Raw genomic sequence first — 25,150 nt, 5'->3', positions numbered from 1 at the left:
ATGCTTTCCCACCTTTTTCCTCCTCCACTCTAACTTCCCGTTTTTTTATGCTAGTTTTCCCGTGCTACTTCAGTTTGCTACACTAATCACACACCAGATTCACACGCTTTTACTTCGATAGTTTCCCTTTTCTTCAAGTCCGTAAAATAAGGAGATCTCATAAGCCTCCCTTTTCCTGCCCCTTCAAAGGTGCAGGTTAGAATCTAGTGTGGACCAGTACTACAACTGAATAAAAGGGTTGCAATATTAAAACTGACTGAACTGTGTGTTTGAGCCGCATATGACTAGCTTTCTAGGTTTCTGCGCAAAATCAATGTTTCCTTAGTAACCATTACCACCAAGCTTAGAACTCAATCCAGTTGGATACAAATGGACGATTTCGTTGAAGTTTCCTCCAAGGTTTATGAATTTCCTTCAACAATTCAAAGTGATAAACATTGGAAATTAAAAGATGCGTCATGTGGTACAGAATCCCTCCCGGCAAGCACGGATCAATTCGTGCAAGCCAATGAATCACGTAATATTGGAGTGAGTTTTCTATAAAAATGGCTATTTCTTGTTCAAACATTTGTTCTTTCAGATTCAAACCGAAAAATTTTGTCCACCACAACAGTCGTGTAATGACCAACAACTAGCAAAATGGTTAAGAAAAATATATCCGATTATTGAAGCAGAGCTACTGGAAGGTGTTACACAGATTTACAGCGGATTAGAGTATAGCGCCGTGAATATATCTTTGGTACCATATCAACAGTTAAGCCCGGGAGGAGATTCTAAAGATACTCATTCAACGGGCAAAGCTGCCTGGCTTTCAACTCGCTTAGATAACGTCCCCGACCTTGTTGTATCTTCGTCACCCCCTCATCAGGGATGGTGCGAACATGTCAATCAAACCATATCACTTTACATACCAAAAAGAATTCCACACGAACAATTTGTGGTTTTCACAGAGGTTCGAACGGTGCCTGTAAAAGCGTGTATTGAATTTTTGGCAGTTAATGCCTTTAATAAGAACATATTTGCTGGAGTGACTGTTGCATGCGACTTTTATATTTGGCAACATGAGTCAACGAATAATTTAGAAGATATCAAGGAAATTGCTTACATGACGATACCGTATGCTTCTATCGTTGGAGTAGATTGGCTCCAAATAAATGAAGTGTTGACCGCTCACTCAGATGGTTCTGTATGTTTATGGAAAATTTCGAAGCAGATTGTCTTGGATAAAAGGTATTGAATTTTCGATAATTAAAATAATTTACATTTCTCGAATCATTTCAAATTTGGACGATATTGAAAAGACCATTACTTAAAAGATGAAAAGGCAGTGTTTCTTTAAATTGTCCCCTAAATTCATCATTCCAGGTTCAGGATAAATTCCAAGGCAGCCGTAACTACAATTTTAGCGTTGCATCCATCCAATTTCTTAGTAGGCACGGAAGAAGGACGACTTCTATATTGCTCGACAGTTCAAACGACAACTTACACTAAGCCTTCAGACGTAACAGAACCAGCTTATGTTGAGTTAGAAAAACACACATTTGCTATAACCTACCTTTCCAAGGGAAATTTTAATGGAGCGGATGTTATTATTAGCTACGATTTGAGTGGAGAGCTTTTTCTGCATGATATGAGAAATTCTGAGGTAAGTTTAAGAGCAAGTTCTATTGCATGTTGTATATTAAGGTATCGCAAAACAATTTAACGCTATTTGAATTTCAAAAACTGATCATCCTGACCTTTGGGTGATTATGAGCCTGAGCTTTTTCTAGAACTCGTTCGAATTCTCGCAAAGAATATTTTTCCCGTGCTGGAAAGCGTCCTAGTAGGGAAATTGAAAAGTTATTTCATTGACTTAAGTGAAGAAGCAAGGATATCCTCATGAGTTTTTTTAGAAATTGTTGCGTTGGAGGCCAATCAATATCAAAATGTACCTCTTGGGAATTTGAGTATAAATTTCGCAAACATAAAGTTGTTTCATGTGTAGAGTGCAATGTGAACTTCTATTTGATTTATAATTTCGCGAAAATAGTAGTCTTCTTTTTCTTCAGCCTTTGTTCCGTTCACAAGCGGGGTCGGCTCGTCGTGATCGGTTTCGCCATTTGGTTTTATCAAATGCCTGAACTGGATGCAATCGCGAGGCTTTTAAATTCCCATCCAGCGTATCAAGCCACTGTTGTTTCCGCCGACCTTTTGGTCGCTTACTTCGACTTCGATGTTCAGACCAATTTTGGCAAGTGAATTCTCGTTAGCGCGAATTTCGTGACCATACCATCGAAGACGCCTCTCTCGCAGTTTTTCCACGATCGGTGCAACCCCATATCGATTGTTGATATCCTCATTTCGGATGTGATCAAAACATGTCACGCCACTAGTCCAACGCAGCGTCTTCGTCTCCATTACCGCAAGAGTCATGTCTTTTATAGTTGGCCAAAACTCAGAATCATAGAGAGCGACAGGACATACGGCATTGCGGTAAATTTTGGATTTGAGACGTTTGTTGATACGTCGAATACAAAGAACACCAGCTGTAGAACACCACTTCATCCAGATTACATTAATGCGTGTAGCAATTTCATAACACAGTTCTCAATTGGCTGATAGCATTGACCGGATATATTTAAATCGCTCAGTTCTGGGCAGGCCGCTGACAGTGATTGCGCGTTTGTTGGGTTCGGTCGTCAAAAACTCAGTTTTATTCAGATTCAAGCGATCATTCCATTTCTGGACAAGTTGATTGAGATCATTTTTGCTATTAGACACTACGGAAACATTATCTGCATAAAGCAATGTATAGGGCGCTGGACGTTGGATGTCCCGTGTGAAATTGTCAGTAACAATAACAAAGAGAAATGGGGGAGGGCGTTTCCTTGATGAACACCAACAGAGACACGAAGCGGTTTTGATACACTCGGCACACTTCTAACTTTACTTTTCGGATCGGGGTAGAGAAATTGAACACAGCGCACGAGTTCTTCTGGTACAAAGTATTATCGCAGAGCATACCAGATGAGTTCGTGTGGAACACGATCAAAGATGAGAAATGGCGATGCTTCTCACGGTGTTTCGCCTTGAGTAAACACGCACGTATTGCGTTAGTAGTTCCGCAGTTCTTGACAAATCTGGCCTGATTCACGGTTATTCGCGAAAATAGTAGTGTTGTGCCAAATTTGTCCCTTTTTCAACTATGAACTTATCATCAGCTTGGATAAATTAACGAAGAATTAGAATGTCATTCAGAAGGAACGGTAGTTACATTTGACGATAAAAACCACACTAATTTTATATGCTTTCATTCTTCATTTTTTCACATTGATGCATGAACGATATCCTTCCACAAAGGAAGAATACTTTTGTGCCTGACACTTTTTGCATTGGACACGCTACTTGCTGAATAGTATGAATACTTTCGTTTCTGCTATGTGTGACACGCTAACTACTGCTAAGTATAAATAGAGCTTTAGCCGTCACCAAAATACATTCTAGCCAAGCCAAGCTTCGAGTCACGTTACAAAAAACCGACAAAGGCGGATAGTTAAAGATGGAATGGCGAGCATAAGGATCTGAGAGCTCTGATGATTATTGCGATTGGGGGCGACCGTGACCCGATAATGCTGCGATTCTTTGACGAACTCTGGGAAATGCAGCATAGCCATATAAAAGGAAATTTACCATTGGACTGATCAGAAAAACAGAAGTCGCAAAAAAGGGTAATTTCAGTACAGTGTATTGCATCACGGAAGCACTCAGATGATTGCAGATCTTCCGATGTTTTGATGGAGCACGTTAACAGTGCTCTATTTATCCACGATAATGAGCAACTTAAGAACACCATAGCATCCGGTAAAATTCTATCCTTCGTAGAACAAATATTGAATCAAGACGAATAGAAGAATTGAAAATCCTTCCTGTGTATATAAATTTAACAATTTTATTTGGCATTAAATTATGCGTATGTGTCCGGATGGCTCAAGTGTTTAGAGCGCTGGGCTGTCGTAGCGGAATGCTGCGGCTCAAATTTCACTGATGGCAGAGGGATTTGTTATCGTGACTAGATGTCGGATATCAGTTGACCGGTTGAGTCAAATCAGGGTAATAATCTCAGTCGAGTGCATAACCACTTTGCCTCCTACAATGTACTGTAGTGTACCGTTGCGGTCTTGAATGAAGTGCCCTAACACACTTCACACACACTTATTATTCTTATATTGAATTATTGAGTTACAATGTTTAAAGATTAAGTAATTCACTAGTAGAGGGGTCATAGGTGGCGGACAGTGAACGGAAATGGATGAAGCAAATTAAAACCTAAACAAAATCATAAGAAGCCTGTGTTGGCTTGAAGCGTACATACCTCCTTATGGCTTAAGTTGAAGCCACCAGTACAGCGACCACGATAACATAAAATGTCATCATATCCGGAAACGAAAATTAACTATGGCAAGAACTACGATTTTGCATAGAAGGCTTTGTAGCTGGCAAGCGTGTATTCCCTTACCTTAGTAGCCACCAGCCCCGTGAATGCCAGCACCAACAAAAAGACGAAGAATAAAAACGTAAAAAAATAGCGGAAGTTTTCTAAGAAAGGAAAACCACACGGGACTTGTAAACGATGAACTCAAGAGGAAGACGTGGCGGCCAGACAGGTTAATAGCAACCAACAGCCCAGATGCTGGCGTTGGAAGGCTTATACATACTATTTAAAAAATAGAATATATTAGATTTTACCGGCATATCAGAAACCGGAAACTCAGATATGAGAGATTTTTCTTGTGTAAGAATATTTGGGCTTATTCGGTTCCATTTATACGTTGCCCGTTGTTGTCCGCCTACTAACTTCAATGTTATATTGGCATCTTATCTCGTATGCTGCTGCAATTTCGTGCATAAGATGCGACTTTAACCTACCATAACTTTGTGAATAGTAGTAGGGTTTTCACTAAACTGTCCAGTATGAGGTTCCATATCATGGAGTTGAGGAGGATTTCCAATACTATAAATTTTATTTAATCATGTCGGGTATCAAATGAAGAGGCGCTCGAAAAAGGCACATTGATTTTTGCGCTCTACAACCAACTCGATGATGTGGTGCTAAAAGTTGCGACACTCAATATGGTGTTGGCATTGACATCCCAGATGGTTTCCGTGATGCCATTAAAGAAGCGAAGCGATTAGATTAACTTCGTCGGATTGCACTATTCACTTCTTCACCGCATACGCACCACAAACAGGTCGACCTGATGTCGAGAAAAATGCCTTCTGGCATTTTCTCTCTGATCGTTTCATGCAACACGGTCTCAGATTGAATCCGAATAAAACAGAATTTTCAACGACCGATCCTAATGAAACAATCACTATCGCTGTCAGTGGTAGTGCCCTGCTCAGAATCGAGTGATTTAAATATCTCGGGGAGAACGATGAATTGCTTTAAGAAATTGTTTCACACAGCGCAAGCTGGATAAAGTGGCGTTCATTGTGATCGTCGTATCAACGAACGTCTCAAATCCAAAATCTGCCGTACTGACATTTGCCCTTTCGCCCTCTGATAATGGAGACAAGATACAGTAATATACCATGATCACATCCAAATTGGGGTTGTACCGATCGTGGAAACATTGCTAGAGAGGCATCTGCGACGGTATGGTCACGAAATGACAAGATTAGTCGAAACAAATAAGTCGATTGGATATGAACAAAAGACTGGTCGAAATAACAGTGGCTAGATACGCTGAATGGCCATTTGAAACTTTGCAACTGTATGCAGATCAAACTTTTGACAACACAAAATGGCGAATTGCTTAAAAATAGAAGCCCCAAGAACTCAGACAATTCAGACTTTAAGAAGGGGGACAAATAGCAAAGGCAGATGAACGGTACAATTCATTTCAAGAAAATCAATAACAATCGCGGGCGAGTGCAATGCTGACCATTGGCTCCTACTTCTGTAGTGTAAAGTCATAGTCTTGAATAAAGTGCTCTAACACGTTTCAACACCCAGATCCAATTAGATCGTTGCGCAAAGTATTATTATGTTTATTAAACGGATCTAATATATTTTCATGACAAAAGCAAAGCAGAATATCCGAACTGTATTTTTGATACTTCCTGAGTCTAGAATGCAAATGCAACATTGTCGAAAAGACCCAAATACTGGAACATCATTTCATTTACTGAGGGTGATCTTCAGAAAAAGGAACGGAGTCTCAATAAAGCACCACGAAGATCAAATCAATTGAACTAACTAAACCAGGGCTTTGAAGGAAAAATTGAAGATTTAAACAAAGATAATTTCTTTTAAGGCAAGGGCAGACCCAGTAATGGGCTAAATAAGACGTCAAAGGCATGGTGGGTCTAAAAAATGTAGCCAACTCGAAAGTGGAATTAGGGTGGCGTATCCGATTGGGAAGAAATTTGTTTAGAGTCAGTAACCTTGTGAAGTCCCACATAAGGGACAGGTGATGACCTAGTTGATAGTTTATCAAATACACAGCAGAAAAATACTGAGATGTGCTTCGGCGTAACTCGGCCCCATACTGTACAGTGCTACTCCCAAAGTCTTGAAGTTTTTAAAATGTGAAATCAATGTTTCGACTGCGGATTATTCGTAGCCATCCCAATGTGGCTTTTATTATTACAATGCATTAGCTACTCGACTTTTAAGTGTGCCTAAAAAAATATCTAAAAAGAAGAATCAATATGGCGCGTAGTTTGTATTGGTGGGCTCATTTCATTTATTCCATACCATAAAATTATAATCAGGTTTTCTATAGTCGCCGATAAGAAGTCATTCTCTGCAGAAATCTGGTTACCCTGAAAGATTTTCGATAAGAAATCGATCCCCTTAGCTAACTTAGATCCAATTACATTACTTTCTCTGTAATAGCAAACTTCAGTGGAATTTGATCCACTATCTCTCTAACAAACAATCTAACCAACTGCTTTTGTAGAGAACGATTTTTTTAATAATATTTATTTCTATTCATAAAGTATCTTAAAAAAATTAAACTGAGAACACATCTTCATAAGAGATTCCTTAACATTTAACTTATTATCAAAATGTATTTTGCTAACTGTAGTTTTTACGTATATTTATAGGATGGACCGTTGCTGTTGATTAGAATGCCTCTACCATTTAAAAATTCCATTGTTTGTTCAAAAGATGTTGAATATGTCATTTCACCTGGAAAAAATAAATCAATAGAATTATTCCGGTAAGTTGTCCAGAAACTATGTAACCAGTTCAAAGGCGAACTCTTTTCCTATTTAGACTCCGGAATGGCCAAAGATCTTACGTAAAAGGCAGTTTAACTGAGAAAGAAGGACCAATAAGGCTAAGCGATAACGGGTGAGTAATTTTTCTAATCATTCCAACCCCTCTCCTCTCGTAGCCTCTAAGTTACATTGAAATTATTCAACGAGGATTATTGTTCTTCACGTTTGTGTTCGAATCATTTTATCGGTAAGTAATATAGTTGGGAAATAGATGGAATTTGAAGATAAATAGATTCAGGTTAACCGGGACATTTCAGAGAGTTAAATCGGATGAATTTAGTGGGAGCCGGATGGTTGTTGTTGCATGCTTTTTTCGAAAACTCGGGGGTAATAATGTCATTGTGCAACGAAATATTATTGTGGTGTAAAGTGCACAAGTAGCTGATCTACAAATCCTTTTGTTTTTGACGAATAGCTCACGGAAACATCTCATAATGCCCAAATAATACCCTTTGTTTACTGACAAAAATGAACAGAACTGTTATAATCGACGTAAACTGTGAGCATCGCCTTTCTTTTTGACCGAAAAGTACGTGGTTTTTCGGCCTAGGCTCAATTTGCGGAGATGAAATCGGAAACATGCGCTGTCAGTCATTATTGGATTAGATTGACTTTGTGCATCAGCGCTGAACTTTTAGAAAGCACCAATTCCGCCCGGCGAATAACGTACCGTTTAGGAGTTCAACAACCTCTTCCAGCATGGTTTGTTATATGCTGGAATTCGTTTCTACTCCAACTTTACAGAAGTGAAGATCGGTAACCCCATGTTAAAAAAACTCCCCGCCAGACCATTACGCTAGTGTGGTGGCGACCATGCTGGGCTCGCGCCATTTTATTCTTCCCTTGGTAACAACTTCGGGCGTACATCGGTTTGTTTATTAACCTTTTCCTCGATTGTGAAGATTTCTTCATCAGTAAAGAGAATATCGCGATATTTTTTTCCTCTCACGGCCTGTCTTCCACGTCAGCTTTTTTTGTGTATTGTACAAAACACGAATCGTTCGGTCTTCCGGAATTTCATTAACAGCTTACAGATTTATTTCGGCGGTCAAAGGGTAGTATAGGTCCCAGGGCGAAAAGTGGATGGAGCATAAAACCTGGGAAACGCCTGCTGAAACAACACCAACATCTTTACTACCAAACCCTATCTCCAACTCCACGTGGTGATCGCTGGGAGTTCTTCCTTCATGAAAAACAGCAGACGGAGAAGGATGAAGGCGGGCCTCCCGCGCATCCTCCAGGCTGAGGGTTGAGTAGGGTTGACAACCCTACATGGAAAACCGATGTTAGAAAGCCACGGAAGGAGCCTCGGACAGGATGGATTTTACAACGACGAACCTGGCAACGACAACGGATTAGCGATTTGCACATTTTCTCATGGAACGTGCGCTCCCTGTACGGACCGAACGCTGCTGAGCAGCTAGCCGACACCCTGTCCCAATATAAGGCTGATGTAACAGCGTTGCAAGAGATGCGATGGACAGAGACCGGTTTCCTGGAGAAGAGCCGCTACACCATATATTATAGCGGTCATCCAGTAAACCATGTGCTCAGAGTAGGTTTCTTAGTCAGCCAAAAAATGAAACCTGCTGTTATCGGCTTCGAAAATATAAGCGAAAGGCTATACCCGTATTCAGGCGATACGTCGGTTCCCATAACTTCCATAGGGATACCAATGATAACGGACTGTGGGTCATTCAGTTAGTAGTATCGCACGAAATCGTTGTGGGGAGTACCTTGTTTGCGCGGAAAGCGTTCCAAAAACATACGTGGGCCTCTCCAGACGGAAACACTTTCAACCAAATTGACCACTGCTGACTGAACGCCGCCACCTCTCAGCCTTGATGAATGTCAGAACATATAGGGGGGCCAATATAGACTCGGATCACTATCTCGTTGGCATAGTGCTCCGAGTTCGAATTGCGACACCACCTACAATCCCCTCTGACAATCAGGTGAGAGTGAATACCGAAGCCATTCACAACACAGCCCTCTGCAACACCTATAAGAGGGAAATGGATGCCGCAATAACCGCAGTCAACAGAGATCAACAAATGATCTTCACAACCACCTGAAGAACGTTATCATTGATACGGCCACAAAAATACAACAACCGGTATCCGGTCTAGGCCTGGCTTAATAAGGAACTCCAGACACCCCGGGTTTGCGCCGAGGTCCACCAATGCGATATCCCTAAAAACTGTCTGGCGTCCTGACCTACGCCATCGCTCCATCTTAAACAGGGTCTGCCTCGTTTTCTTTTTCTGCCAGATATTGCCCTTATAGACTTTCCGGGTGGGATCGTCCTCACCCATACGGATTAAGTGCCCACCGTAACCCATTGAGGCGGATTTTATCCACAACTTGACGGTCATGGTATCACTCATAGATTTCGTCGTTATGTAGGCTACGGAATCGTCCACCCTCATGTAGGGGGCCAAAAATTCTTCGGAGGATTCTTCTCTCGAACGCGGCCAAGAGTCCGCAATTTTTCATGCTAGGAACATAAATTTCCCAGTCGTAAGAATAGTCGGAACGGCTGGTATGACGATTAATATAAGCTAGCAACGGAACGGAAGAATGCTGCATACCGAGTAATGTTACATTCTCAGAGAACGCGGGCACGCGCAGATACTTATCAAACACTCCGTCGAGCGGAGAAGCGACTTTACAGATGGAAAAAGGAAGCCTGGGAGAACCAACAAGTCTGTGAAATAGAAAAGTGCAGGGAGGTGCGCAAGTTTTCCAACAAGTCAGCAGGATGAAGCCTTATACACCTCGATGCTCATCCTGCCGAGACAAAGAGGGAAATCTGATTTCCGACAGAATGGGCATATTGGAGCGATGGGTTGAGTATTTTGACGAACTGCTCAACGACCAAAATATCGGCGAGTTGGAGGTCCCGCCAACTGAAGACGACAAACAAATGCTGTCACCACCAAGCATAGAAGAAACAGTCCGTGCAATTCATCGCCTTAAAAACCATAAGTCGCCAGGAGCCGATGGAATTACAGCCGAATTGCTTCAATATAGAGGCGACACCAAGTGGTTCATCAACTGATGCTCAGAGTATGTGACAGCGAATCAATGCCTGACGATTGGCAACGAGGCATTATCTGTCTCATACATAAAAAGGGAGATATCACACAGTGCAGCAATTATAGAGGTATCACGTTGCTGAGTACCATCTATAAGATATTCTCCACTATCTTGCTAGGCCGGATAGCCCCATACGCCCAGAACATCATTGGCCCATACGAAAGAGGCTTCACTCCAGGCAAATCAGCAACACATCAGATTTTCTCTATGCGGCAAGCGATGGAAAAACTGTTGGAATATGGACATCAGTTCCACCATCTATTCATCGACTTTAAAGCCGCCTATGATAGCATAGCCAGAGTAAAACTGTACACGCCCAGAGAATTCGGTAACCCAACGAAATTGATAAGACTGACTAGGCTGACCCTGACCAATCTGCGAGGCCACATAAAAGCAGCAGGATCACTCTCAAGACCATTCAATATCAACAACGGTCTAAGACAAGGGGATACCCTATCATGCGTCCTCTTCAACCTGGCCCTCGAGAAAGTGATCCGTGATGCTGAGGTAAATGCAAGAGGTACGATCCTCTTAAAGTCCACCCAACTACTAGCCTAAGCTGACGATATCGACATCATGGGAAGAATAACCCGATATGTACAGTCTACATTCATCCAGATCGAGTAGGCGGCGCGAGATCTTGGGCTGCACATTAATGCAGGCAAGACGAAGTACATGGTGGCAATGTCAGCGCCAAAACCAAAAGAACGAACAACATCGAGTCGCACTGGTCAAACGAAAACAATAAAGATAGGAGACTACAACTTTGAGACCATTGAAAATTTCTCCTATCTAGGGTCCAAAATCCGCGCACCGTTGTTGGCAGCCTATTTGAGCTTACAAAAACTGTTCCGCTCCAAACGTCTCACTATAGGGTCAAAGCTCTTACTGTACAAGATAATGATCTTGCCAGTCCTCATGTATTCCTCGGAGACTTGGGTTCTTAGGAAGAAGAATTGCGAACTCTTGGCTGCGTTGGAGAGAAGAATCCTCCGAAGAATTTTTGTCCCCCTACATGAGGATGGACGATTTCCGTAGCCCACACAATGAAATCTATGAGCGATACCATGACCGTCCGGTTGTGGATAAAATCTGGCTCAACAGGTTACGGTGGCCGGTAATCCGTATGGATGAGGATGATCCAGCCCGGAAAGTCTATGAGGACAATATCTATGGTCGCAAAAGAAGACGAGGCAGACCCTGCCTGAGATGGAGCGATAGCGTAAGTCAGGACGCCAGACAGCTTTTAGGGATATCGAATTGGTGGACCTCGGCACAAATCCGGGGTGTCTGGAGTTTCTTATTAAGGCAGGCCTAGACCGGATAGCGGTTGTTGCGCCGTTGATGATGATGAGATTAATTTCGGGCGCAAACTACATGTGGTCAATGCAATAATCACTATTTTTTTCCTTCAATTCGCGGACTTCATCGAACTTCCGAACGAACTCAGGGGAGAATCATTACCTCAAAAAAGAAGAATTCAGTGCAAAGTAAACGAACAGCCATGTTTGACAAATTGATGTTGGCGCAAGAGATTACATCCCTAAAATTATTGTTAATGATTTATCATCCGGTCATTCTATTTTAAACTCTTCAAAAGCTAGATTTAATGTTGACAAAAGTAAGAAGCAAATTACTTTCTACGTCAGTGGCCTTTCAACGAGAAAGTTTACCTGGCGTACGAGGAACAGCAGGTCCACTACTAAACCAATCTACTAGTGGAACCAGAGAATTCCGACGTTGGGGTCGACGTTACTCTAAGCGAGAGAACTCTGCCCAGCGCAAGAAGCAAACTGATTCATCGCAAACTGAGGTATGAGCAACAGAAGGCAAGCGAGTAATGCGGACGTACAAGTCTACGCCAAACCCTTTTCTAGGAAGTGGTACTTTGTTGGCAAAAGGAGATTTCGAGTTTGGTTTCGATCGAATAAAATGTTCATTTCAATTTTTTTTATATTATCACTTCAATCCACTAATCCGAAGGCATGCAATGCTGTACTCAAAACTATGTGTAAATGTTCGCTTTTCTTTTGCTTCTGTACTGGCGATTCGAACTAACCAATTCTCGATCATCTTTGTTATATTTCTCCATTTTCAATTATAGACAAATATATTTACAATGATCTGAACATATTAAAACAAATTTTCTTTTTCAGATGCTGGCTGATTACTGGAGTACAAAATGGAACGTTCCAAATTTTTGCTGTCAAGGAAACATAAAAATATAAGAGTTTTATTTACCTTCAGAATATCGGTTTCTTTTTATCCGTTTCAACTCAAAAACTCTTCACGACACGAATTGAAATCCTCTTCCTCATTTCCCCTTTCATCATCATCTTCTACATATTTAGCCCATTTGTTCTTCGTTGGTGGACTATTAGAACTGGTAATATTGTTTGACTGTGTTGGGCCAGTTTCATGATCCTGATTTAGATTTTCTAGAATGGTTGCTACCTCTAAATGGGCTTCGTCCATTGATGTGCACTTTGAATTCATCTTTTGTGCATATTCTCTACAAAATTTACCAGTGCCACGGCAGAATTCTTGAAGCAACGACTGCTTTTCGCCGCACAGTTTACATTGCCATTTGTTCGCTTTTTTCACAATATCGGTCTAGGAAAAAAAGCATTTAATTATTTAATCATTGAATTTACTGAAAGTTGAACAAATTTATATTATTATTCGTCAATGTAGATGTAAATAGACAATGTTCCAAAGTAAAAATTATTTTTTAAATAATCGAAATAATTCTAGTGGAATTGAGGACTGCAAAGTCAAATTATTAATGCAATTAAGTCAACAATTAACTGGTGGTAAAGGAGCCATGAGTTCGGTCTATTAAGTCAATAAAAAGGAGCTAAGATCTTTTATGATAAGAGACCCACAAGACCGAGAGTCGATATTCTAATATTAAATTTGTTAGACGCGATCATACTGAGAAAATTCTGCGACCCCCGTGCAATGCCAGGTTAATGGTAAGGCAGAAACGTCTAGTTGCCTCAATTTAGCTACCCGGTGATTCTGTGTGTTCCATCGACGCAAGTGCCAACGGATTATGTTAATAAGTTGTGCTGTGAATGCAATAAAAGGATCCCCTGGTCGACTCGAGAATGTCACTGCTCTGCAGTATGCCAGTCAATACACAGCTATCTGAATTGCCAATACGCAGTCAAGCATATGCCGATGACGTAGTTGTCCAGGCTGTTGATAAAAGCTTGGGAACCTTGTATAGAGGTCTACAATATTTTGTTTTCCCATGCATGGACTCTTAGTAAATTCAAATGAAACCACGATTGTACTGCCTTTGTTCCCCAATGCACTCAAACGGAGTAGAGCCGCTGGGCTTAACTTCCCCTCGTAGGGTTGAGGTCTGTTACTTCCGCTCGTACGGAAGTCTTAGGAACCTTTTCCAAGGAATGGAAGAACACGATGATCGTTAAGATTCCAAAGGCATCCGTCTTAAGTGCGACAATTGGAGGGGTATCTGCGTATTGCCTGCTGTCACAAAATAATTAGAATAATCCTGGAACGCATCAATGAATAACTCGAACGCCTGCGGATCATTTTGGAAGTGTGCGGAGCTCAGATCTTCGCTTCACTTGGTCTTTATCGATTTCGAGAAGGCTTCCGACAGTGTCAATCGATTGTGCATCGGGAGTGCTCTACGCATTAGGGGTATTCCAAGAATGCTAATATCTGCTATCAGAACACCGACGAAAAATCTTTTTTAGATCGCTATCCAAAGAGTAGTCCGTCAGGATTGGATTATTCGATATTATTTCTTCTAGTTATCGGTGTTATTCTTCATGCTGCTTTGCCTTGAGGACGTGGACGAGTTTAATTGATCATGACATCTTTCTTCAAATGCCTCGGTTACGCTCATGCCATCAGTATGTTCTCTTAGCGAATCATGGCTCAAATGGCTCGGAATTTGAAAAGATAGGCAAGTAGATTTGATCTGAAGATAGACACCAACGAAACAAGATTATTAGTCTGAGAGGTTATCGCATTCGCGCTATCTGCACTAGCTGGCAGAGCATCAAAGGCATTGATCAATTTGTATATCTAGAAACCATCGTCTCTGTTGACGATGATGGAAATGCAGTTATCTAACACCAAAATCAAATTAAGACTGTACTGTGCTAATGTTCTTTTTGTGCTGCTATATGGGAGTAGCACATGGAAAGTCAAATCCACTGTTATTCGGAAGCTCCAAGCTTTCGTCTACGACGTACCATCTTGGTACGCTGACCTTATACAGTTTGAAATAAAAAACTAAAGAACTTGCTCGGCGCTCAGGCCAGTAACCCGTTGACGAGTTGATCAGAAGACAGAAGTGGCAGTGGGGAGAGGCGGCAATTCCGTTGCTGGCTACGTCATGCGGTGGGATCCACTCTCCAAAATGGCTGACGCGAGAGTCGCGGCAGAAGCGCTTGGCGTAGTATAGTAGAGGAGTAGTTCAAGCGTCTCGGAAAGTCCTGGGAGAAGTTGAAGCGCATTTGAGCGATTCGTGTACGATGGTGCGTAGAGGAATCGTTGGCGGACTATGCTCTACCAAGGGCTTGACTGCTACGATATTCCGGAAATGAGGGGAACAGCCATTCAATTTTGCGAAGAAGTGATATATCTAGAACTTATTTTGATTAAGAAACTTCTTTAGAACAAACGTGTAGAGGCAAAGATGAAATGAGCTTTCATAGCTTATAGGCTGTGCAGACGGACTTTTGCCTCGCTATGGACACTTAGGCATCATGGGGAAATGGCATTTACGCTGCTATCATTAGATCAGAGCGACTTGGTACTTTCACGACCTCCAGAGTTTAGTCTACACACTCAGACTCTCTTGGAAGTACACCACACGGGATAACAAGTTTTAAAAGTGGGAGGAAGAGAAATGACGATTTTTGCAAACCTTTTAACACGAAGGTTTTGCCAGGGGAACTGCGGGAACGGTGGTTACCAATGAAAAGAAGAGAGCCGCTATGCTATCATTTGAACACTTCAGAGCACCTGGCATAAATGGCATCTACCCAGCTATGCTACAGGAGGGTGTAGAATACTTAGAGCAACCTCTAAAAAATATTTTTCGAGGATGGGCTACATGCCTTTCTCTTGGTACAAGGTGAAGGTAGTCTTCACAACTAAACCTGACTATTCAAATCCAAAGAACTTCAGGCAAACCAGCTTAACATCATTTTTCTGAAATGGAGAGACTGGTTGAGCGTCACATTCGCACACACTAAAACCAACATACTTACTAGCGTGAAAAGTCATGTGATTCTGTTCTTCACCTTTTGGTTTCAAAGACAGAAGACGCAATTTTTAAAGGCTAGTACGCGATGAGGGTGTTCATGGGCATTGAAGGGGCGTTTGATTGTGCGTCCTTCCAAAAGCTCTGTGATGCCGCCAGAGGGCATGATGTCGATGAAACTTTAATTAAGTGGATTTACGCTATGCAAACGCGGAGATTGCTGTGCGTTGAGGTGCATATCGATCGCTACCTAACAACAGAAGCATCGAAAGGCTGCCCTCAAGGAGATGTGCTATCGCCACTTCTATGGAGTATGCTGATCGACTCACTACGATGCGAAATGAAAAATCGACCAACACACGTTCAAGCTTATGCGGATGACTGGCTGTGCTGGTTGTTGGTCGAGATCTCGAAATGGTGTGTAGAAATACACAACGCGCCGTTGATTTGATTGACAATTGGTACCTCAGGCATGGACTTTCAGTAAATCCAAATAAAACCACAATGGTATTATTTACAGAAGGAAAAAAAACTCAATGCTCTTTGCCTTCCAGAGATGAGGGGACATTCCTTCTGAAGAAGTGAAATGGGAGTTATTCTAGGCAAGAAGCTATCAGAACCAAACAAATATTCGACAAGGTTTACCCTGTCGAAAAGCAGGAAGACTTGCAGAAGTATTGTAGGTATTTTTACTAGCCATTAATCACTAGCTGGACATATGTTCAGAATAGGAATTCTCCAAGATTGTACGCGTCCTTCCCGTAATGAGGAAGCTGAATCCACGGCATTTTCTATATGAGCGCCCCGCCTATGGACTCATCAGACATCAGGTTTTTGGTGCTGATTTACTACAACTGGCAAATTATTTGCGCATTTTCTTATGGAATGTGGGTTCCCTATGCAGACCGAATGCGGCCTAGCAGCTAACCGATAATAATAATCGTTGGCACAACATTCCATATTGGATCAGGGCCTTTAAGTGTTTAGAGCACTTCATTCAAGACCGTAGCGGTACACTACAGTATACTGTAGGAGACAATGTAGTCAGCATTGCGCTCGCCCGAGATTATTACCTTGATTTTACTCAGGTACTCATTTACAGCCGAGTCGACTGGTATCCGAAATTCAGTCACGATAACAAATCCCTCTGCCACCAATGAGATCTGAACCTTTCGCTACGACAGCACAGCACTCTAACCGCTTGAGCCATCCGGACACAGCTAATCGATACCTTGGCTCAATTTAAGGCTAATGTAACACCACTGTAAGAGATGCGCTGTACAGGAAACGGTTTCCTGGGGAAGAGCTACTGCATCATCATCAGCGGCCGTCCAGTAAACCATGTGCTAGGAATAGGTTTTCTAGTCAGTCGAAAAATGAATCTTGATGTTATCGGTATTAAAAATATAAACGAAAGACTACGCACTCTATGTTTGCGAGGCAAATTTCGAAATATAGTTTCATTAACGTTCACGCTTTTACAGAGGAGACTGCAGAGTCGGAGGAGGATACTTTCTACGAGGCGAAGCGATCAAAACATATATGAGCCCCTCCAGATGGGACCACTTAACCAAATTTTCAGCCTTGATGAGTGTCAGAACTTATAGGGGGACCATTATATCATTGACACGACCAAAAACAAACTTGGCCCCAGCCGCAAGAAAGTCGGAACGGCTGGTTTGACGATGAATGTAAACTAACAACGGAACGGAAGAATGCTGCATACCGAGTAATGTTGTATTCTCAAATAACGCGGTCACGCGCAGAGACTTATCACGAACTCCGTCGAGCGGAATAAGGAAGCCTGGGAGAACCAATAGATCTGTGAACTCGAAAAGTACAGGGGGCAACCACACCAGGCGCGCAAGTTTTACCAACAAGTCAGCAGGATGAAGCCTTATACACCTCAATGCTCATCCTGCCGAAACAGTGAGTCTTTTAGGGTTTTACGTAAGCACCTGTCTGGACGACTTAATCCCATGGTCTTCTTAAGACACCGATTGATTTTGTGACCACAATCAGAGCCCCGCTGAGACAAGCAACAACGGTACCAGTCTATGCCAAATGCATGACATAGCATTCATACTGGTGGATGCAAGAATTACCTAAATCTCTATCAAACTATGGAGTACGGCACCCGTGTTGATACGCAACACCACGTCGAGGCCCGAAGGTCTCTTCTCGCTCGAGCATAACCAACAACCCCCCTGAAGCTCCCGCTAGGGAACCAACCGCAAACAACCGAGCTGTACGGGGAGTTCACCCGAAGTAGTAGTAGTAGTAGTAGAGAGTCCAGGGCTATCCCGGTTCCCATGGTACCAGTATACCCCTGGTGAGGTTTCGTGACCAATTTGCCACTTCAGATGAGTCCCCGTGCAGACTCGGGTCTGATTGCTCTGATTAGGCCTTTGGAGCATTCGCCTACTGCATCACGGCCGGCAAGCCAAAGTGAATACAGCCTCTCTCGGTGCCACCACTATGGAGGTTCTCCTCGGCCACTTGGTTTTGGTTTGACCGACAGGGTTGCCGCCCTGTCTTCCTCACCGCCACCTCTGAACACCATCCTGCCGAAACAAAGGGAAATTTGATTTCTAATAGAATGGGCATATTGGAGCGATAGGTTGAGTATTTTGATGAACTGCTCAACAACCAAAATATCGGTCAGTTGAAAGTCCCGCCAAATAACGACGACGAACAAATGCTACCACCACCAAGTATGGAAAAGACAGTCCATGCAATCCATCGGCTTAAAACCCATAAGTTCATGCAATTACAGCTGAATTAGTTATATATGGAGGTGACCAATTACACCAAGCGGTTCACCAACTGATGCTCAAGCTGTGCGACAGCGAACCAATGCCTGATGATTGCATTATCGGCAACGAGGCATTATCTGTCTCATACGTAATGCTGGGATATGACCACCAGTTGCACCATTTTTTCATCGACTTCAAGGGCGCTGATAACAGCATAGCCAGGGTAAAACTGCACACGGTCATGAGAGAATTTGGTATCCCGACGAAAGTGGTCAGTCTGACTAGGCTGATCCTGACCAACGTGCGAGGACGGATAAAAGTAGCAGCATCACTTTCGAGCGCATTGCTGATCATATTGCCTCCTACAGGGTACTGTAATCCTGTAGTGTACTTTTACGGTCTTGAAGGAGGTGCTCTAGCACACTTCAAGGGCCTGATCCAATATGGATTGTTGCGCCAACGATTATTATTATTATCACTTTCGAGACCATTCAACATCAACAACGGTTTAGGACAAGGCGATGCCTTATTATGCGTCCTCTTTAACCTGGCTCTGGAAAAAGTGATTCCCGATGCAGATGTCAATACAAGAGGCACCATTCTCTTCAATTCCACCCAACTACCCAACACCCTACGCTGACGATATTGATATTATTGGAAGAGCAACCCGAAATGTACAGCTTACATAAAGATAGAAACTACAACTTTGAGACCGTTGAAAATTTCTCCTATTAGGGTCGAAAATCACAACCGATAACAGTTACGATGAGGAAATCTACGCACGGTTATTGGAAGTCAACAGAACCTATTTCAGCTTACAAAAACTGTTTCGCTCGAAACATCTCACCATAGGGTCAAAGCTCTTACTGTACAATACAATGCTCTTGCCAGTCCTCATGTATTCCTCGGAGACTTGGGTTCTATGAAGAAGAATTGCGAACTCTTGACCGCGTTCGAGAGAAGAATCCTCCGAAGAATTTTTGGCCTCCTATAGGAGAATGGTGAATTTTGTAGTCTGTATAACGATAAAATTTATGAGACCGTCTGACTGTGGATAAAATCCGGCTCATAGACGGGTCACTTAATACGTAGAGCCTGCCTGCGGTGGAGCGATGGCATAAGCCACGACGTTGGACAGCTTTTAGGGATACCGAATTGGTGTACCTCGGCGCATGACTGGGATGTTTGGAGTTATTTACTAAGGCAGGACTAGACCGGATATCGGTTGTTGCGCTGTTAAAGTCGAGACCATGAGAATAAGGGAGGGGGAATCATTTAAGTGCTATTCAGCTAAGGAAGCACATACTATGGATGTAAGGCAAGGGTTTACAGGCTTATTCTAATAAGTCATATCGTTAAGTGTTAAGTGTTAAAAATAAAAAGTTTCGTTTTAAGTGAAAATTAGTTGCGCATTTATTGCTTATTTTGTTCCATAAAAATGTGTGTCCTTATGGACTTATGGTTGCACGGATGTAATCTTGTTTAGAGTAATAAAAGAGAGAAGTTACTGAGTAAGCAAGCAGTGATTTAAAGGTTTTCGCAATTCAATTTCTTTGCACGTTTCGACTTTCAATAAAATATTTTTTGTCACGAAGTTAGTCCTTTCCAAGGAAAGCTAGTTTTTAATAAAAATGTTTAAATTCGGGAACAACACCTCGCGAGAATCAAATTAACCATGACGCTTTCTGGCCACGGATATTTCGGAAGCCCTTCACCCAAGCTGGCTTCACTAACCCATGCATTCGAGCCTTGAATTGTAATTCCTTTGCGTTCTAACTTACTATTTAAAACGCGAATTAATTTCAGAAACTTGTCGAAATGCCGTACTATGTGCGAGGATCCGCACAAACCCAATTGTACCCTTTGGCAGCAGATAGGCTACATTTATTTGGAGTTAATGGTTTGAACTGAAACCGATGCTTTACGAACATCAAATATGTACGATAGAACCTAGAATGTTTTGTAAATCGTAAATACGATACCTGATACATCCGGCATTTATAACATTTCACAACTCTTATTTCCTGAGGCATCGCTGACTAGACGGTCGTTAGCTGCGGCTTTAATTTCAAATGAAATCCCCCAGCTACACTTCCAAATGTGTTCCACACCAAATGACAACTGAAGTGTGGATTTTCGCGCCCTGTCAACGGGTTACCTTTTTTCATCACCACAAGTTGTGGTTTAAATCCCGGATAAGCGCGAAATGGTTTAAAATGTAAAGAGACACGCATTTTATTGCCTTATTGTTTACCCAAGAAAGGAAATGTCTGCGTGCTTGCACGGGGTTTAATAGGACTGCTTCGTCAAACTAGGGACACTATGTAACTAATGACGTGATGTATGCAGTTGCTGCTGTACCAAGAATCGACACAGTTATCGTCAGATTGATTCGGAATCATATGGTGCGATCCGTTTCGCATGGCGAGGACCCTTGGGTTTCGCAGCCGTTCTACTCAAATGATGGGTATTTCGAGAAAACTCTCACGACAGGCTTCATTCCTCCCGAAGTGCGTTTGTGTATCTTGACAGGAATGGTCTAATTTTTGATTCTGCCGATGATCCGGTTATGTATCATATGCATCGAAGGGCCACGGACAAAAGGATAGAATATCCCCCGAACTTGATTATGGGGGCTTCAGAATTCGACTGCCGGTAGGTACTCCAGAGCGAGAGCAATCAATATTAAGCGGGATGAAAAGGAGAAATCCTGGTATTGGCGGCTGCGGGATGGCGATTAACGGCGGCCGTGCTCAATTCTATCATTTGTGTCTTGTAAATATGGACATATCGAACGGGTGCTGTTTTTGCCTCCAGCTGCATATACATATGTTATTACTCTTTGTTAACATTACAACTGTTGAATTACTGTTTTTTCCTATGGATATCGTTATTGTAAAAAAAAGAAAAATATATATATATATATAAAGCGAAGAGAAAAACAAAATAACAAAAAATTGGAAAAACAAATACAAATTTTTGACTCAAAAAATAAAAGGAGACATCAAAAAGAAAAGCGAAAATAAAAATTATTTTTTTCTTTTTAATTTAAATTGTCCGTCGTTTTATTAGCCTTAAGAGCAAATATAGTAATTTTATAATAGTTCAAATTAGTCTTTTTCAGTTGACCGTTTAACATTTTTGTATTAATTTTGAATAAATTATTGATTAGATTAAATAAATAGTTCTAATTATGATAGTTTTAAGAAAAATATTTTGAGTTAAAAGTATCTTTTCAAACGATTAAATATTTATTATTGTTAATTCTTTGATATTTCTTTTTTGGCCACTAAACGACAACTCATTGTTGAATTAGATTTTTGTTTCTTACCGTTTCTGTTCATACAACAATTTTAGTCTGTAAACCGTTATCAAAATATTTTGAGACGTCATAGTGTTTTTTGTTCATTTTTCCAATCTAGATATTATTGTTACCTATTTCTTGAAAATAGAATAGAATAGAAGAAATAGAATTTGAAAACTGTAAAAAAAAACAGAATGGAACGGACCTGGAAGTCAAATGAAGATAGGAGCAAGTTGCAAGTAGAAACCAGGTGTGGAAGTCCATTGCATTTTTTTCTTTTTCTTCACCTTTTGTCCCGTTCACAAGCGGGGTCGAGTCGTCGTGATCGGTTTCACCATTTTATTCTAACAAGTGTCTGATCTGGATGCAATCGCGAGGCTTTTAAATCCCTATGCAGCGTATCAAGCCACCGTTGTCCCGGCCGGCCTTTTAGCCGTTTACCATTTTTAACTTAAAGTCTATTGCATCGAGAAGAGTAATATGTATACAACAAACTCTCTGATAATTTCACTAGGTCAACGTGTTAGTACCAGTTGAAATTCAATGGAATATGCCCAACATTCCTATGCTTTGAGGGGTGCTAGAACACTTCAAGACCGAAACGGAACGGACCTAAAGAGGTAGTGATATCGGTGTTGCGCTCGGCTTTAATTACTTCCCTGATTTAATTCATGTTGTCATTCGCAGCCGAATAAACTGAAACTCGAGAATCACATACGATAAAATGCAGGTACCACCAGCGATATTTGAACCGTGGCCTTTCGTTTCGGAAACTTAGTTCTCTATTCACATTCAAAGGCTGATTGCTAGGACTAAAAACAGGTAGGATTTCAATAAAGTACAAAAATATAACATTATGAACTGTTTTAATATCACCGACAATCAGCCTTTGCAAACTGAAGATAATCAATCCAATCGCCTAAAAGATCAATAAACCAAAGAAGCGAAATTCAATTATTGAGGATATTCAATTTCGTCATGTTATTTGTATAGCATGCCGATTCCAAGACCCCAAATAACGAAGGAGGGTTTGAGGCAATGTACTTATATTATCATTATCCTGAGTAAAATAAAAAAAAACAAGAAGCCAGCCGTGATAAGGAAAGAGATAAACATAAAATATTTACAGCTACCATACATCACTATGTTAAGGGGTTAATATATGTTTGTAAATTTTTTCTCACTTTTCTTTATTGGCTTAAACTACGCTAAAACATCCCTAGATTCATTATGAATAACATTCTTCTATAAAACAACTTTGAAATATTTATAAACATTCACTTTTCAATATGACGAGGAAACTCAGCGCAGTATTCATCATCAACAACGGCGCAACAACCGGTATCCGGTCTAGGCCTGCCTTAATAAGAAACTCCAGACATTCGGGTTTTGCGTCGAGGTCCACCAATTCGATATTCTTAAAAGCCGTCTGGCGTCCTGACCTACACCATCGTTCCATCTCAGGCGGGGTTTGCCTCGTCTTCTTTTTCTACCATAGATATTGACCTTATCATCCTCATCCATACGGATTAAGTGACCCGCCCACCGTAACCCATTGAGTCGGATTTTATCCACGACCAGACAGTCATGGTATCGCTCATAGCGCAGTATTAGCAGCAGAAAAGAACTATAAGAGCAAAATTTCTAAACCTCGTCATTCTGCGAAAGAAGAATTAAATTATAATGGTTATATTTAGGTAGTTCATGAAAAAAAATTTTCCAAATGGTGATCCAAGAGAGTCCTACTGCTCGCCATGGAGGCCCTTCAAGAAATCTTGTTTTGTTGGTCGGGTTCCTCAGCCGCCACTTTCCAAAAAAAAGTCAATAATACATTTTTTTTTACCCCTGAAGAGTTGCCTAATCGATTGGTATATTAATTTAAAATAATTTAAAAATGTGCTGGCAGAAAAATCTTGAAAAAAACTATTTGTTTGGGCTTCAAACAAACATACTAGCTAAAATGATCCTGGAACGCAACAAAGATCATCTCGAAAGTTTGATCGACAGAGAACAAGCTAGTTTCTCCTTTTGCATCGACGACATCAACACCACCGTACGAATCATTCTGGGACAGTGGGCGGAGCTTAGATCTTTGCTTTACCTTCTCTTCATCGATTTCGTGAATAACAACGTGAACAGAAGTGTATCTGACGTACTCTACCCAGGAGGGGCCTTCCGAAGAAGCTAATAGCTATTGTCAGAACGACATATGATGACACAAAGTGGCACGTGCTGCAGCGAGATAAAACTTCAAAACTGCTGAATCCACTGTAGTGTACCGTTACGATCTTGAATGAAGTGCTCTAACACACTTCAGGGCCCTGATCCAAAATGGATTGTTGCGCCAACGATTATTATTATTATCAAAGGCGTCGATGAGTTTGTATATCTAAGAAGCGCCAACGGGGGCACCGAATTTTATATTGCCTGATCAAGTTGAGACTGTTCCGTGTTAGTGTTGTTGTTTTTTGTTTGTCCCCTGGGACCCGGCGGGCAAAAGACATCCAAAAAAGACATGATACTACTCATCAAGTACACCAACAGGACTGATAGTAAACACTTAGCCAATATTGCTAGAAACACTATCGTTTATGACCAAAAACAGCCAAATACAAATTTATTAAGTTTGATTCTTTTTAAGGTTTTGTGTGAAACAAAACCTTATTAGAATCGAGACGGTGTCTGTCTGTCTGTCACACCCGATTTATTCGGAAACGGCTGGACCGTTTGTCACGAAAATTGGTGAGAGTATGAGTAATCTGGTGTTACCTTTACATGCAGTAAGTGGCGCCATCTTGCGTTAAGTTTAAGGGGGGCTCCCCATACATGTGAATGGAGGCTGCAAATTTTTTTTTCACAGAATGTAGCCATGTGGGATATCAAATGAAAGGTCTCAATTAGTACTTTTCTGGTTCAATATTTGATGTTGAGTGAAACATAGGGGAGTGACGGCTCATAATATGACCCCCAAAAAGTGTAACAGGTCTCGTTCTCAGAACCTATCCAACCGAAAAATCTGAAAAAAATCACAGTGGTGCATCTCTACGAAATCTAGGCCTCAAAATATATCCGGTTCCGATATCTGCACAAATAAAGTTAATAATAGTATATTTCCACATTTTAGAAATTCACCCGGCACCCCCCTTATATTCATCCCAGAATTACGAAATTCGGCATGCGTATAAAGAAGAACCTAATGCACAAGTTGGTTAAGTTTGACAAAATCCAACTATTATTAACAAAGTTATAGGGGGTGAAACTTCACATTTTTTTGCGAATTTTGTGCACTCTACAACCTGCATGACGTCATCATCACATATCAATTCGTCAATACCAAAACAAAATGAGTTCTTATGAATGGCGTCGCAAACAATTTGTTTTAGTTTTTCAGTCATTTGTATGTGAATGTCAATTACTCCAACCAGACATGTGTATGTAGGTATATAGTCTATGCGTGCTAATGAACTT

General features: G+C 41.3%; 2 protein-coding genes across 2 annotated transcripts; one reads left to right on the top strand and one right to left on the bottom strand.

Annotated features, from left to right (window-relative positions):
• Positions 1–212: 212 nt before the first annotated feature.
• LOC119648700 lies at positions 213–12,661 on the top strand. The gene is made up of 6 exons (XM_038050508.1): positions 213–528; positions 581–1,230; positions 1,366–1,645; positions 7,096–7,211; positions 7,268–7,345; positions 12,528–12,661. The coding sequence occupies exons 1-6, from the start codon at positions 370–372 to the stop codon at positions 12,589–12,591; spliced, it is 1,347 nt and encodes a 448-aa protein (XP_037906436.1). The 5' UTR covers positions 213–369; the 3' UTR covers positions 12,592–12,661.
• Positions 6,714–20,492, bottom strand: LOC119648701 (MRN complex-interacting protein). Its single transcript, XM_038050509.1, has 3 exons — positions 20,361–20,492; positions 12,613–12,984; positions 6,714–7,180 (listed from the first exon to the last, which is right to left on the bottom strand). The coding sequence occupies exons 1-2, from the start codon at positions 20,409–20,411 to the stop codon at positions 12,643–12,645; spliced, it is 393 nt and encodes a 130-aa protein (XP_037906437.1). The 5' UTR covers positions 20,412–20,492; the 3' UTR covers positions 6,714–7,180; positions 12,613–12,642.
• Between the last annotated feature and the right edge of the window lie 4,658 nt (positions 20,493–25,150).

Source organism: Hermetia illucens, chromosome 2 (genome assembly GCF_905115235.1).
Source record: "Hermetia illucens chromosome 2, iHerIll2.2.curated.20191125, whole genome shotgun sequence".
Lineage (NCBI taxonomy): Eukaryota > Metazoa > Arthropoda > Insecta > Diptera > Stratiomyidae > Hermetia > Hermetia illucens.
Note: the sequence above shows the minus strand (reverse complement) of the source record. Positions and strands in the feature narration are given on the sequence as shown.